The sequence below is a fragment of the Urtica dioica genome, chromosome 4, assembly GCF_054948205.1.
Source record: "Urtica dioica subsp. dioica isolate 48M chromosome 4, U.dioica_male_clone48M_v1_H2, whole genome shotgun sequence".
Classification (NCBI taxonomy): Eukaryota; Viridiplantae; Streptophyta; class Magnoliopsida; order Rosales; family Urticaceae; genus Urtica; species Urtica dioica.
The window spans coordinates 46,872,433-46,885,938 of NC_142759.1; the positions used below are offsets into that span (position 1 = coordinate 46,872,433).

Consider the following 13,506-nt stretch of genomic DNA (forward strand, 5'->3'; position numbering starts at 1 on the left):
GAAGTTTCTCTTCAAGTCATTATTGGCGAGTTTTATCGAATGAAGAGAGACAAGATAGGAGGTGGTTGGTGTATTCAGCTTCAGTCGATAAAGTTTTTTGATTTTGCTGTAAGTTATTTGCAAGGTCTCTTAGGTGATGGAGGTTTAAATGATTGGCATAATATTTATGCACGACTTTATAGCCACGAGAGAAGTAAGCTACACGTTGACGCTATTGCTAATTGGGTGGATTTGAAAAAAAGGCTTAAACAAGTGTCAACCATTTATTCGAGTTTACAAGAACATATCTACAAAGAAAAGGAGCATTGGAAACAGGTTCTACAAAGGATACTTTTTGTTGTAAAAAGGCTTGGGAGAAATAATTTGGCATTTCGCTGGGATAATGAAAAAATATATGAAGAGAGTAATGGGCTTTTTCTACAGATGATAGAATTGCTTGCAGAGTTTGATCCCACGATGCAAGAACATGTTCGCCGTATCTCGAAAAAGGAAATTAATTATCATTATTTGAGCCACAAAATTCAAAATGAATTGATTCAATTGATGGCAAACGAGGTGAAACTCTCAATTGTTTCTACAATCAAATAAGGAAAATATTTTCGGTTATACTTGATTGTACGCCGGATGTTGATGGCATATTTCTGATTTTTTTTTTTTTTTTAAAAAAAGACCATTATTCTCAAAAGCCGAAGAGCGCATGTGGTATGGCAGCTACGATAAAACAGAAAAGAAAAAAAATCTATGAGGAGGGGACATGTGACAATATAGCACTTCCTAGCTTGTTTAAAGCTTGCATGTGCATTGTACCAGTTTCTCATAGGCTCAACGACTTTTGATAATTGTATCGAGTCTTCTAATGATAATAAAATACCGTCATTAGATTTGAGAAGCTCATACGGCTGTGAACAAACGAGAGAGAGGGCGAGAGAGAGAGTTCAAATCTCTTATTAACAAATGAGCGCTTATTTGTTATACCCGATATTTTTCCGAGTGAATGCATTTTTCCAGACACTTTTTTTCCTCTTCGTCGCACCGGTTCGGGGACAGAAGGTAGTACATTTATATCATTGATATTTTGTTTTTTTTATTAGATAAATATTAGCAAAATCAAATCCCTTTATTTATTTTTCTCTCTGACAATTTCTCTTGGGAACGTTACACGTGGAAGTTGGTTTCTAATTTTTAAACCAAATCAAAGTATCAACATTCACACGTCTTCTTCCTCTCTCTCTCTTCTTCTCCATTAATTCGTCTTCTTCCTGTCTCTTCTTCTCTATTTCTTCTTCTCCATTTCTTCGTCTTCTTCCTCTCCTTCTCCATTACTTCGTCTTCTTCCTCTCTCTCTTCTTCTCCATTTCTTCGTCTTCTTCCTCTCTCTTCTTCTCCATTTCTTCGTCTTCTTCCTCTCTCTTCTTCTCCATTTCTTGACACTGTTGAAGATTTATTGACATTGTTGCATTTTTATTGACATTAATGTCAATAAACCTTCAAATGATTTTCCCTGGATCGTTGAAGAATTATTGACATTGATGTCAATAAAAATGCAACAATGTCAAAAAATCTTCAACGATTTCCCAGAAATTTTCCAGATATTCCAGAATTTCAAGAATCGTTCTTTCATTGTTTTTTAACTTTACAGACCACAAAAATTTAACAAACCCCTTTCATCGAAGACGCCTCGTATCTATAGCAAGAACGTAGTAAATGAATGTTGATCATACGATGGTATTAACAAACCTCATTTGTAGGTTCCCATACCCACGCCATTTTCGCCACCGCCGTAGGCCTGGTATCTGTCTCTGGCACTGGAATAGCAGATGTAGTACACCTCGGAGACTATGGTGGTGAAGAGAATGAAAGCCGCCCCGGCCGCGAAAACCCCTCTTCTCACCGTCTCACAAGATGGAGGGTGATAGGCATTCCTCACTGACCCCGCCAACAAGCACACTTCAGCAATGAAGAAAAACACCCTGCACGTACAATCCCAACTAAGCATCCAAAGAAACACACTATCCAACGAAGCATTCAGTAGATTCAGATCAAGCGAAGTAGAGTTAGAGATACCAGCAGAAGATGAAAAGGATGACCGCCCAAGCTCTGGACCCCACGGGGCTCAATGGCTTCCCACAGCAGAAGCACCGGCTTGCCACCATTATGATTAGCTGACTAACCAAAAGGAACAAGAACGCACCAACCCCAAACCCCGACGCAATGTCCGAACTGTATTGACAGAACGTGTAATTCTTCTCCATGTCTGGTACAACCACACCCTGCCACACAAACGCCGACCTTCGTTAACCACTGAAACAAAAATCTGAATGCAACAATATATCTTCTCTAGGCCCTTCCTTAGATTGGATATCGATTGTAATTTATCTGTATCAGCCGCCGGCGACGTAATTCGTTAAAGAAATTCTCAATGAAGAGTCACACTAGGCACCAAGAAAGCTCAAGAAAGTCAATCAGGCTATCTTACTATTCGAATTTTTTCTATGTGCTACTGCTGATAGAGCCATGAGTTATGTGGTTCTTTAGCTACTAAAGAACAATAATCTCCATTATAATACATTCATTCAAATTTTATTTTAAATGCATCGTGAATTTTACAACATATCAATTCAGATCTGATATTTCTCTTTCACCGACAATCAAAAAAACCTTAAATGCGTTCCGAACTTTACAAGAAAACAAGACTTAAACAGTGTAACGTTCTGCTTGAAGGCTTAAATTCAGATCAGCTTCAATACACACGTTTCTAAACACAATGACAATAGATTATACAAAAACGGCATACAAGTATAAATATCTTGGTGATTCTTTCATTCTAGTCGACAAACAAACAGAATCCACAAATATAACCGCGCATTTGAAGAAAGCGATATACTAATAAAAGAACGACTAACACTATTTTATTTCTCAAGTACAAAGAGACGACTAAACACTATCCTGGAAAGACAATACCGAAAACCTACAATAGCACATTACAAGTTTATTGCAAAAGTAAATGACTTACACAATGAGAGATTAGCATGTTTGGAAGGAAATTCTAAAGTTCGACCTATATAAAATAAATATATGAAATATTTATAAAGAAAAAAAAAATTGACATGGACAGTTCACTTGTCCCCTGCATTTTATCGGCAAACAAACAGCACCAAAATTTGAAATTGTGCATAACAAGAAAAGAAAAAGAAGCTCAAAATTCAGATAGCGAATAGTAGCTCACTTTGGTTCTTCTCCGCTCGGCTCCTACGGCGAGGCCAAAGGCAATGACGTTCAGCACGAACACAGTAATCATCAAAAACTTGGACGCCATTTCCACGGAGCTTCAAAGCTTTCTCTCAGATCTAGTCTCTCTCTTTCTTTCTCTCTTCGGTGACTTGATCTTCAATTCTGTTTCTCCGTGTCTGTCTTAAATGCACAAAAGATGAACTGTGATATACATTTAAACCAAGGATCGAAATACCGTTACCTGAGCTTCAGAATTTACTGGTAAAGGAATACCTGGGAAAGCAGGAAAAAAAAAGAAATCGGTACCGTTGAACTTACCGTTACCGTAGAGGAATACCTGGGAAAGCAGGAAAAAAAAAAGAAATACCTGGAAAAGCAGGAAAAAAAAAAGAAATCGGTACCGTTGAACTTACCGTTACCGTAGAGGAATACCGTCAAATACCGTATTTACCAAGGGGAATCCAGAAAAGAAATATACAAAAAACATATAAAGTACGTAAGATAAAATTCATAAAATAAAAAATAGTGTACAATGTTTCAACACATTACTAAATTACAAACGCAACAAAAACTAAATTCAATAGTACAAACCAAAATAATAAAGTTCAACACAATCCACCAAATATTATAGTTCAACAAATTCAACATAAAAGGAATATAAATGATTACTCATAGCGACCGTATGCAGTGGTCATACAGTAATCATACCAACTCATGTAATGAGCACATGCACGAAAGTACATGTCCAAGTTATAGTCGTACTCATACTAAGATGAAGCAACAGACATGGAGTGGAGGGGATAATCTGGAACTGAACGCACCGTCTCGGGAGCTTGACTTGATGGATAGTAGTCCTGATTGTAACTGGAAGACCTGTCATCATAAGAGGACTCCGTGCCTTGATCCAAATTAACAAATCACCTTTAGTAAATTAAAATAAACTAACAATCATGAATCATATTCACAAACTCTAACATATTTCCGGATCTAAATGAAAATTTAAAATAATTCATAACAAAGTCTAAAATTGAAAACAAGTCATAAGAATTTCGTCATAAATCAATAAACAAGTTCAACATAACCATAATCATCACTAACTAATCAAAAAATTACAAAATAATTCGGATTAATTAAAAAAAATAACAAACATGAACACAAATTCTAAAATTGAAAACAAGTCATAACAATTTCGTCATAAATCAATAAACAAGTTCAATATAACCATAATCATCACTAACTAATAAAAAAAATTACAAAATAATTCGGATTAATTACAAAAAAATTATAAACATGAACACAAACTCTAAAATTGAAAACAAGTCATAACAATTTCGTCATAAATCAATAAACAGGTTCAAAATAACCTTCATCATCACTAACTAATCAAAAAATTACAACAAAATTCGGATTAATTACAAAAAATTAGAAACATGAACACGAACTCTAAATAAACACTACATTCATGTTCACAACTACCAATTTATACTTAATCTTCAAGAATTATCAACAAATTTCAAAAATTAAACTCAAAATCATAAAAAAAAAAAAAAAAAAAAAACAAGAAAAAGTCGGGAAACTCACCGGGATCTGGGCAAACCGGCGGATCTGGTGACTTTTGGCGTTCGCCGCGTCGGGAAGCTCTCGGGATGGCGGGATCCGGCGGAATTTCTAGAACTTTGGTCGTGCTCGCGTCGGAATTTAAGACCCCCTTTTCCGTCTCAATTATGTTTTTTTAGAGGAAACCCGAGATTTATACCCAGTTTTTTGTTTTTTTTACACTGAACCGGACCGGGAAGTGGGAACCGGGTTCCTGACTGGTTCCCGGTCCGGTTCCCCCGGAATCACCGGAATATTCCGGTTTTGAACGCTCCGGTGCCGGGGACTTCAAAAAAGAGGGAACCGATCCGGTTCCCTCGGAATTTCAAACCATGATTTAAATGTGGCCTAACGGTAGCGGGACGGGACGGAATCTCCGCTACCGTTAGGCACAATAACGGGAGCGGGACTCCCGTTACCGAAATAGTAACTGGACGGGAGTCCCGTTATCTTGACTAACGGGACGCGGTGGTCCCGTTAGTCCCGGCCGTTGAATTTTTTTTTTTAAATTCTGGTCGTTGGATCGGTCGAAAAAAAAAAAGAGCCGTTTTTTTATTACCGTTTGAATATATCCGTTGGTGGCAATTTGGTGAAAATTTAATTTTTTTAACCCATTTATTTCTAAAATCTATAAATACCCCCCATTTCATTCATTTTCTTCACACATTTCTCTCAAACTCTCTCAATCTCAATCTCAAACTCTCAAACTCTCAAGCTCTCAATATCAATTTTTCATGGCATCTTCATCCCACAACCGAGGAGGTCGAAGGGGAAGAGCTTCCCGAGGTCAATAAATGCACCGATTTGAAGAAAATTGGTTGCACTTGTCTCAAAACGCCCCCGACCTAAACACTGAATACAGTTTCAATCCAAATTATGTTGCTCCTACTTTCGTTCATTCTGAATTCACCGAAATTCCAAACACTCAAGTGTCATACAACCCTCAAATGGATCCCGAGAAAGCTTATCAAGCTCAAATTGCGCCATCCGAAGTGGCTTATGAAGCATTTCAAGAATACGAGCAACATATGCGTGAATCCCAAAATCCAAATGAAGAAGAAGATGACGATGAAACCCAAAATCCAAATGAGGAAGAGGAGGAGGAGGAAGAAGAAGACCTACCACCACCTCCACCTCAACGTCGAAGTTAAAGTCAAAGTGATCCTGCCGTTAGTGTGCCACGACCTCGACAACGTGAACAACAAGAAGAGACACAACAACAACGACAACGACGAGCACGACAACAAAAACAACAACAACATGAAGGTGCTCAACAACAACAACAACAACAACCACCTCAACAATTACAACAACCACCTCAACAATCACAACAACCACCACGACGTCGTAGTAGGTCCGTTGTGTGGATGTGGTTTGTAGAGGTGATTGCGAACGCAAAAAAGCCGGAAAATATCACAATTTTGGCAAAATCTTCAGCGCTCACAACACAAGAGTCGGGACGTCGCTCTTGTGGAGTCATCACAGGCACTGCCAGGGGACGCAATCTGGAGCCTCGTCAAGCGCTGTAAGTAATATCGATCCTGTAGTCTTTAGACGTGATTTAGTAGAATACTTTGTTTCCACCGATCAATCTTTTAGTCATATCGAATCTCAAGGCTTTGTTAGATTCATGAGTTCTATAATTCCAAACGTTCAAATCATGCCTAGGAAAGCCTTGAGATCTGATATCCTAAAATGGTTTTTAGGAGAAAAGGAACAAATGAAAGCCACAATATCATCTGGTAGGTATAGTGTAGCCTTAACCTCGGATATATGGACTGGTCAATCAAAGATGGATTGCATGAGTGTTGTAGTGCATAACATAGACAATGATTGGAACCTCTACAAACGTATCATAGCCTTTAATTAAGATGATAGAAGGTTCTCATACTAGTCAAAACATCTTAGATATCATAGTTAGTGTTATAGCTGAGTGGGGTACCAATAGGATTATCTCCGTAACCTTAGATAATGCCACAAGCAACAACGCCATGGTTAGAGAGTTAAAAGATACACTTCATTGTGACGATACCATTTTCCATCAACGATGCGCTACCCATATCATAAACCTTATAGTTCAAGCTGGAGCCGCTAGTTATGACCCTTCCATCAACAAAATTAGGTATTACATTAGTTGAATCAATAGTTCAACCTCTAGTGTAGACGAGCTTAAGAGACGTCTTAGACACAACGGTCTCCAAGAGCGCACCTTTCATCTAGATAACAAAATTAGGTGGAATTCTACATTTCTTATGTTGACCAACTTTTTATCCGAGCATTATGTCAATGTTATTGTTTCTTACATTAACAGTGAACATGGCGATGACGCTATTACCGAATATGATATTAAGATGGCTGAATCATTTCTTTATTTTATTGACGTTTTTAACAAAGAAACTTGTTATCTTTCCGCTGTTTACACTCCTACCTCTTTTCTCGGTCTTCATACTATGACCGCAATTGCTGTGCATTTTGATAAGTATAAAAACGAAACAATTTTTGATGATTGTATTCAAGCAATGAGAGCCAAGTTTTTAAAATATTGGGGGGCTGGAAAGGTTCCATTATTATACGGTTTTGGAGCCATTCTAGACTGCCGATGTAAAATTGGTGGATTAAAAAAGTTTCTTAAGTACATTAGAAATCATTTCGAGGATCAAGATTACATTGCACTTGATCTTGCGAGGATCGTGCAAGCTTTTTATGATCTTTTCAGGGTTTACGAAGCGAAACTCCTACCGCAATATCGAACGCAGCCAAGTCAATCACAGACGCAATATCCAAGAAAACACCAATACACGAATGTTTTCGTCAACGCGCCTGCTTATAGCCCATCTCCTCAACAACATGAAGGTGGGACAAGTCAACCGAGGTCGAGCCCAGCTGACACACGTTCCCATCCCGAGATACAAGAGTACGATCGGAACGAGTGGGTCAAACAGGATGACAAAGCCATCGACCTCTTGGTTTGGTGGAGACAGAACGCAAGGAGGTTCCTGGTGTTGTCATCTATGGCACAAGACATCCTCACCATCCTTGTTTCAACCGTGTTATCTGAGGCGGCTTTTAGTAGCGTGGGACGCATCCTCGACGATAGAAGATGTAGCTTGAAACCGGAGATGGTCGAAGCATTGACGTGTGGTAAGGATTGGATTCAACATAGAAATCGAGCACAAGAAAAATTCATGTGCTTTGATATTCTTGACGATTTTGAAGTTGATTTTGCAAATGTAAACATCAATGGTTAGTCTAACTTGTATAACAAAGGGATATCTCGGCCCTTGTCCGGGATAATTTTTCAAATAATTAACAAGGTAAGGGGTGCTCTTTTTCCTCGCCGTCGGACCTTTTTAGGGGTCAGTGAGGTTTTTTAGGAGGCTCATTTTTAAGTTGACATTCCTCTTTATTATTACTTTCTAATCATTTAGTTAAAATCCTTTCAATTACATCCTTCTATATAATTATTTAAAATCTTTTAAAAACTTTTTTTTCTTTTTTTTCTTTTTTTTTTAAACCTAACGGAGTCCGAATTCCCGTTAGGCCATATCCCGTCCCATTACCTAACGGGACGGGACTCCCATTAGTTCAAATAACGGGAGGGGAGACGGGGGTGGTAGCGGGAGATATGGTATCTTCCGCTAGGCCACGTTTATATACATTCGATTGAAGAAGCAGAGTAATACTAAAATGTCAATACTATCCCTATTCTTACCAATTTGATAAGTACATCGCACATAAAGTGGACTGAACGGCGTATCTTTGGTACAAATTTACTAAACCGCCCCTAGAATTCAAAAGTAAATGTCTAATACTAATTTACTTCTCGAGTTTACTATCATTTACGATACGAACCGTCAGATTCGACTACTATTATTAACTATTTCATGTTTTTTGAAATATTTGTCCACTAGACTAGACAGTCTAGACTACTCAGTAGTCAGTTATTGCATGGCTAAATCGCTAATATAATCTAAAAAATGTAGGGGGGGAGTCCAAGGATTAGAGTCTAATTTTAGAGGGACTAAAGTGAAAAAAAAAATTAAGAAAATTAATTTTTAAATTTTCAACGTAAAAATATGAGAAAAAAATTAAATTTAAGTAAAAACTGTAAAATAAAAAAAAATTAAAAAAATAAAAAAATTGAGGGGGACTTAAGCCTTTACTAGCCCTTCATTGCCTCCGTCTTTGGGGAGACTGACTCCCCCTCATGCTCCTAACATATATCTTCTTCAAACTTGATAATTTTCTTGGTAAGAAATGAGCTATTTATTACATTTAAGGTGGAATATAATCTGAAAATTTTAAAAATCACAATAGGACTAGGAATAAAAATTTCCTCAAAAACTAGACTCGGTTCCGTGATTGAAGTCTTCTTCGCCTCAATAGTCTTGAGACTTCAATTTGTATATAAATATGAGTGAATCCCAACTTTTAAATTTCCTTCGTGCCTTTTAAGATTGCTCGTGCTTATGCAGGAGGCTTCTAGCGCACGACCGGAAGAAGAACGATACCCCCCAGCCGGTTATGGTCCATCGTTGACGCTGCATTAAGGCTAATTCTAATGATATCGGTCGGAGGAGCTTTCAATGTGGCCCGATTAGCCTCTCAGCCGAGTTCTTGGCATTGATGCTATTATTGCAAGAGTTCAACAAAAAGGAAATAGTGCAATTGGTGAGGTCAATCGGCTGGCTGCCTCCGCCATTTTAGATCCAATCATTTCTCGTATTTCAACAATTCTACATCTTAATAGTGAATATATCGTATAAGGATAAAATCTATTTCTAAAATCCTCTGAAACGCTTATTCGATAAAGATCTACATTCCCATGATCTTTCAAAAACTGTCAAAAATTAGTCAAAAAACATCCGAGAAATGTTAAAAAAAAAATTTGAAAATAACCATAATCGTTTGATATATATACAAATTTGTTAAATATTACATCAAAGTTCAAAATTAAGAATTAAAAAAGTTTGAAATTCTTGAGATTTTTTTTGACAAATACAACTCATTTTCCCCCAAATGGCCAAATATTTTTTTTTCACAATCACACCAAAAAAATAAAAATCTATAAAGGAAGGGCAAAAGGGCAAAACTTACCCAAAAAAAAAAAAAACAAAAAAAAAACTTGAAGATCATTAAACTTTACGTCCCAAAAAAAAAGAGAAATAAATCTTAAAACACAAATTCAAAACATAGATTTCTATATAAAAGAGAGTGAAACTTAGAAATATTCTTCCAACACTTATGTGTTAGCTAATGACACTCTCATAATCAAATGATTCCATATGAGTATTTTTATCTTGTTTTTTTTAAATAAATAAATTGACTAAACTTAATCGCATTTCAAAGATTGATGCTCAACCTTATAGCATTTATGTTCTCATTCCAAGCCAGCTGAGACTAGTTTCCGGACCTTTAGGATGGATGTCCCTCCAGAGAGTTCAGAAAAGAAGGGCAATGGTCGGTCACACACTGGACATCCTGGGTCTCTGTTCCAATACCTTGACATCATTCGTCGAGAGTTTAAGGTTCCAAAGGACATCGTGATTTCCATTCCTCAGGCTCATGAGAGAGCTTGCTTCGGCCCCCTCTCGGAAAAGTAGCTTTTAACAAGGCTATTTTGAAAATAATCGGAGGGTTACCCGTGCATCCTTTGATTGGACAATTTCTCAATCGGCTCGGGTGTGCACTGACCCAATTAATTCCCAACATTTATCAGATTTTCGTAGGGATGACCGCACTTTGGGCCAAATTCTATGAATAATATCCTCAGCTCGAGGATTTTGCTTTCTTGTATGGTTTCAAGACCAGTCCCGAGTATATGCTTTCTTGCTTTCTTATATGCTCTTTCTTGTATGGTTTCAAGACCAGTCCCGAGTATATATCAGATTTTCTTGTTTGATATATATGCTTTCTTGCTTTCTTGTATTACGTTGCCGCTCATTCAGATGTTATGAAGCTTGTGGAGCACCTTCCGAGCAGTTAAAAGAAATGGAAGGATTATTTCTTCTGGGTGGAAGGAGGTCATGACTTTACCAAGTTTCCAGTGTGTCAGATTGAGCATAGAGGATCCGAGAAATGCAAGTGCAAGCTTCCATTGGGTCAATTTTATGACTTGAAGCAGTATTATTTTGCAGAAAAAGCCTGAGTATCGATGGATGAACGTAATTTTAATTAATTTTCTTATCTACATTCGCAGAGGCTGCCTAGTGGTTTGATGCTCAGACCGCTCATTGCGTGAGAGAAACTCCATCAAACCACTGATGGGTACTGGACTACGCCTACTGCTGAAGAATATCATGTAAATTTAATTAATTTTGTTTAAACTAATGCTTATTCATTTCAATTAATGTAATTAATTTTGTAACTATTGTATGCATGGTCGCATCATAGAGCAACTAACTGATATACGACGGCAAGCTCAGGCGGCAGGCCAAACCCCGAGCGAAGACGCTATGGAGAAGGCTGAGATGGCTCCAATTCTCGACACGCTTTCGAGGCTGTGATTGGGCTACAAAGATAGGATTATTGATCCCACATTCGGATCTACTAGAAGCCCAGACTCACGATTTCGAGGCTGAATCTTCATCAGCAACTCAAGACGCAACGCCCGCTCGGGACGAAGAGACGTCAGAACTACAAGGAGCAATGAGAGAACTAGCTGCTAGGTACGATGCCTTGTTTAGTCATAGTGCCAGACCGCTCGACCCGGAGCTTGCATCAAGGGTGAGCCAGATTGCGACTCGCTGCGGATCGCCGTCTCGAGCTCTCCACGTACATCCTAGGGCACACCTGATCAGCCACAGCGACGATCATCCGAAGATTCTGGATCTTCACCGGCTCGAGTACCACGTCATGGCCCGACCCTGGTAAGCCCATATATGGACCAACTAGAGGACGTAGAGAACGCGGATGAACTCCCAACGTTTATCGCAGCTATTATTATTAGTATTTGTATTTAGACGTTTTATTATGTTTTTTAGAATTTTTATTTTTTTATGAATGCAAATTTTAATTTCATGTTATGAATGCAAATTTTAATTTCATGTTATGAATGCAACTTTTAATTTCATGTTTTTGAAAATTAAATTACATGAAATCTGCTAATTTTAATTATAATAAGAAAATATATTCAAATATAAATATAAAAAAATTACCAACATTAGAAGCGACTAGTCGCTTCTAATGTTGCTTCCAAACATTTCCCGCGAAATGGCGGGAAAACTTTTGAAGCGACAATCCACTTCTAATGTCGCTTCTAAACTTTTCCTGCCATTTCGTGGGAGCCATTTTCGGCGCCATATCTTTGGGATTAGAAGCAACATTAGAAGCGAAAATTCGCTTTTAAAAGTGTCGCTTCTAATTTTTAGAAGTGACTTTAGAAGCGACTAACCTTTAGAAGCGGGCTTTTAGAAGCGATTGAAGGATCGACTCGTTCCTACGATCATAATTCTTTTGCGACTACATGCACCTGCGTACGAAAAACTCACAACTACTTAAAAACACAAGAGATGCACAAAATAAGCACAAAAGAAACAAAATAACTCTAAACGCTAAACTATTTAATCTAATCGAAAATAAAACAAAGTTCCTCAGCAACAGTCTCAAAAACATGATAGAGAATTTTCTCAGATTTTCTTGTTAGTTTGATCAAAAAATTTATTTAGACTTGAAACTAATTAAAAATGAAAAACTGAACAAAACAAATTAAGCAAAGACTTGACAAATTATGAGGAGAGCGAAGGTGCGTGACTTCAATGGGTTCTTTGAATCGGTCGGTTTTTAAATATTCTAGTAACGGTTATTATTTGGGTGAACTTAGTCTAATTCTCTCTTGAATACCCTTTAATCTCGCTCGAATAGAAATGGGCCTAATTATTTGACGAACTTACACCTCTCGCCTTGGATTCTATTGAAACAAACATTTCATTTGCTACTGTACCTCAAACAACTACACAAAACACCCTAGTCTTTCTATAGATCTAGGTGGTGAGAGAAAGGGTTGAGCACACTCGATTACCACATCTCGTTGTCTAAATGGGTCTAGATAATCCAAGCCATGACATTAACCACCCGTAGTCTCTTGATTACCACAAACAAAACCACATTTAAGCACAAACCTAGAATAATCTCCTAACCGAATCAATTCACCCAACTACATTGCACCCATCCTATCTGGTTAGCTACTCACAATTTCAATCAAGAAAATAAATATGGCAATGAGTAAAAGCATCAACACATGGATACAAGGAGATGTCTATTCATCGATAATGCACAATCAAATCCAAATCAACAAAATTCAAAGTCTAAATCAAGAACAACAATATTATCTCAAAACAGTATCAAAATTCAAACAAGAAATGGAAATGATAAACAAAATAGAGTTCAATAAAGAACAAGAAAAGAAGAGATAGAGATAGAAATAAAACCATAGAGAAGATGGTGGTGAGGAATAGGTTAGAGAGTAGTCACAAGCTCGTCCTTCTTCTTCTTCTTCTTCTTCTTCTTCTTCTTCTTCTTCTTCTTCTTCTTCTTCTTCTTCTTCTTCTTCTTCAAGAAACTTCAATCTCCTTCAATAGCTCCTTCTTCTTCTCCAAACCCTAGCTTAGCTCTCCGAAATCTCCCAAAACAACTCATGTGTAATATGTCATGTATGAAGTTAATTAGACCTAACAAAGA

At 37.5% G+C, this 13,506-nt stretch overlaps 1 protein-coding gene across 3 annotated transcripts; it reads right to left on the bottom strand.

Annotated features, from left to right (window-relative positions):
- Positions 1-1,098: 1,098 nt before the first annotated feature.
- LOC149401708 (uncharacterized) lies at positions 1,099-3,414 on the bottom strand. 3 transcript variants are annotated; one of them, XM_089613592.1, is made up of 4 exons: positions 3,227-3,414; positions 2,065-2,270; positions 1,738-1,970; positions 1,099-1,430 (listed from the first exon to the last, which is right to left on the bottom strand). In XM_089613592.1, the coding sequence occupies exons 1-3, from the start codon at positions 3,314-3,316 to the stop codon at positions 1,739-1,741; spliced, it is 528 nt and encodes a 175-aa protein (XP_089469718.1). In that variant the 5' UTR covers positions 3,317-3,414; the 3' UTR covers positions 1,099-1,430; position 1,738. The 3 variants fall into 3 exon arrangements, with proteins under 3 accessions (XP_089469718.1, XP_089469717.1, XP_089469719.1); XM_089613591.1 differs by having other exon boundaries at positions 1,099-1,501; XM_089613593.1 differs by lacking the exon at positions 3,227-3,414 and adding an exon at positions 3,014-3,046 and having other exon boundaries at positions 1,099-1,970.
- Between the last annotated feature and the right edge of the window lie 10,092 nt (positions 3,415-13,506).